The 2362-nt window shown below is 68.9% G+C and overlaps 1 protein-coding gene across 1 annotated transcript; it reads left to right on the top strand.

The window, feature by feature from the left end:
* Positions 1-772: 772 nt before the first annotated feature.
* Positions 773-1827, top strand: FAM110A (family with sequence similarity 110 member A). Its single transcript, XM_010215575.2, is given in 3 exon segments — positions 773-1379; positions 1382-1617; positions 1619-1827. Coding segments are annotated over 3 exon segments (978 nt in total). The 3' UTR covers positions 1754-1827.
* The last annotated feature ends 535 nt before the right edge of the window (positions 1828-2362 follow it).

The following is a 2362-nucleotide window of genomic DNA, read 5'->3' as shown; positions in this document are numbered from 1 at the left end:
GGCGCTGCGCGTTCCCCCTCCAGTGCTGCTCCCTGCGGCATGCATGGCTCTAACCGGGACAGCGCACGGCTCCATCCTGGACAGTGCATGGCTCAAACCTGGTTCCATAGCTTTAACCGGGACGGTGCATGGCCCAAACCAGACAACTGCATGGCTCTAAATGGGACGGCTGCATGGCTCTAACGTGGGAAAGATGCATGGCTCAAACCTGGATGATGCATGGTTGCACATCCCCGCAGCCAAGGCACAGGAAACAGCTAACATGCCTGAACCTGGATTGCACCTCCCTGGGGGCAGAGCTTCACAGGGCAGACACGCAGTGTCACCGCAGGGGACAACAGGGACTGCCCTCTGTCCCTCCTGGAGCCAAGCACAGCATCCCCACTGCCCCTGCCCGGGGCTCAGTGTTCTGAGGAGGGGACCGGGAGCACCTACCCCAGCCCTGTGTCCTCCGCTGTGCTGCCGGCGGCGTGACGGGGAGCGTGGAGCAGTGCTGGGCGCTCGGGATGCGCTGCCCCACGGGCCGCGGCGCGGATTGGCCGGGCGCCGTTTCGGGGAGGCCGCGGCGGCGGGCGGAGGCGGGGTCCCTGCCTTGAAATAGGAAGCCGGGCGCCGGGCTCAGCGGCCTCCGCGCAGCCGGCTCGTTCGCGTGCGCCTTTGTCCAGCTCCGCTCAAGCTAACGCTCCTCCGCAGGCTTCGGCGCGGAGGCCGCCCGCAGCATCGCCGCCTGCCGCCGCATGGGCGCCGCGGGGCGCCGCGGCCGGCCACGAGGATGCCCGCCGGGAGCGTGCCAGCCGGCAGCGCGCGCAAGCCCACGGCGCCCTTCACCTCGGCCATGCCTTTCCGCATCCTCCACAAGGGCCCCGAGTACTTCCGACGGGCGGCGGAGCCGGGCGCCCGCAAGCCCAGCGCCGTCGAGAGGCTGGAGGCCGACAAGGCCAAGTACGTCAAGAGCCAGCGGGTCGCCAGCACCCGGCAGGAGCCGGTGAGGCCGCCGCTGCTGCAGCAGCCGCTGCTCGCCCCGGCCGTGCGCCGCGCCGCGCTCGCCCCCGGAAGCAGGGCGCCCACGGGGTCCTGGCGCCTGGAGCCTGGCGGCCCCAAGCCCTCGCTGGACCTGGAGATCCTCAACAACCTCATCAACGTCTGCGACGGGCCCTTCCGCCGGCTGAGAGCCCGCGGGGCCCTGGCAGCGTGCGGGCACCAGAGGCATCGGGCAGCACCGGGCACGCAGCGGGCACCACCAAGGCGGCCGGGGCCTCGCGGACGGGCGGCACGGTGGCCGTTGCGCCGTGTGGACGTGCGGCCCTGTGGGGCGCTGCGGGTGGCTGCAGTGGCCCCGGTGTCGCCCGTCCCCTCGCCGCGCTCACCCATGCGCAGCCGTGCACCGAGAGCGCCCGCCGGCAGCCCCTGCTGCACCGCTCCAAGTCAGACCTGAGCGACCGCTACTCGCGTGCCACCGCCGACCTCGAGCGCTTCTTCAACTACTGCGGGCTGGACCCCGAGGAGCTGCAGAGCCTGGGCGCCGAGCGCTTTGCCCGCGCCGCCTCCGACATCGTCTCCGTGAAGCTGCCCAGCGGCAGCACGGCGAGCTCGGAGGGCGGCCGCTCGCCGGGCAGCGGGCGCCAGCCCCGTGGGGCGCCCGCCCGAGCGCATGCCCTATGGCATCTCCATCGTGGAGCGCAATGCCCGCGTCATCAAGTGGCTCTACGGGCTGCGCCAAGCCCGCGAGCCCCAGAAGGTCTCCAATGTCTAGTGGGACGGGTAGGAGACCTCAGGACTCTTGGAGGACTCTCGGAGGTTGGACTGGACTAGGCACGTGGAGGTTCCACCGGGAGGCTGAATCTGAGCTCTCTGTTGTGCAACCGCCCACGTTTCTATCCCTCTTTTTATACACCGGCAAGGAACACGCCCCCCGGGAGCTGCCACGCTATGTCCTGTTATTTATGAAGATGCTCCCGTCAGTCCTTCCTTGTTCCTGCTGTTTCTGCTGAAGTTTGAGCTGTGAAAGCACTGCCCGACGCGGGCGGAAGGCAGCCAGCTATTAAAGTGCTGTGCTCAGCAGCAGTGTGCGTGGCTCTCTGTGCGGCCGGGGGGATTCCTGGGGTCCCTCACAGGGAATTCTTACCTCCAATCTGTCCTGGCAGGGTGGGCGCTCACAGAACCCCTGGGCACCAGGGCAGTGCAGGTGCAATGAGGGTCCCTTTTGAGCTGCAGGGGAGTGTGGCAGCTGGGCATCCGCAGGCAGCAGCTCCTCCAGCCCCATGCGCAGGGTGTTTCACCTGCCAGGAATGCTCTGCGGGAACCAGATCCCATGTGGGATAACACCCCGGCTGTGCTGGCGCCGGAACTGGCTGTGCTGCTG

This window comes from Tinamus guttatus, unplaced genomic scaffold, assembly GCF_059628265.1.
Source record: "Tinamus guttatus ecotype Peru unplaced genomic scaffold, ASM5962826v1 Tinamus_guttatus_pri_ptg000194l, whole genome shotgun sequence".
Lineage (NCBI taxonomy): Eukaryota > Metazoa > Chordata > Aves > Tinamiformes > Tinamidae > Tinamus > Tinamus guttatus.
The sequence above is the reverse complement of the archived record's forward strand: the minus strand, read 5'-3'. Positions and strand labels throughout refer to the sequence as shown.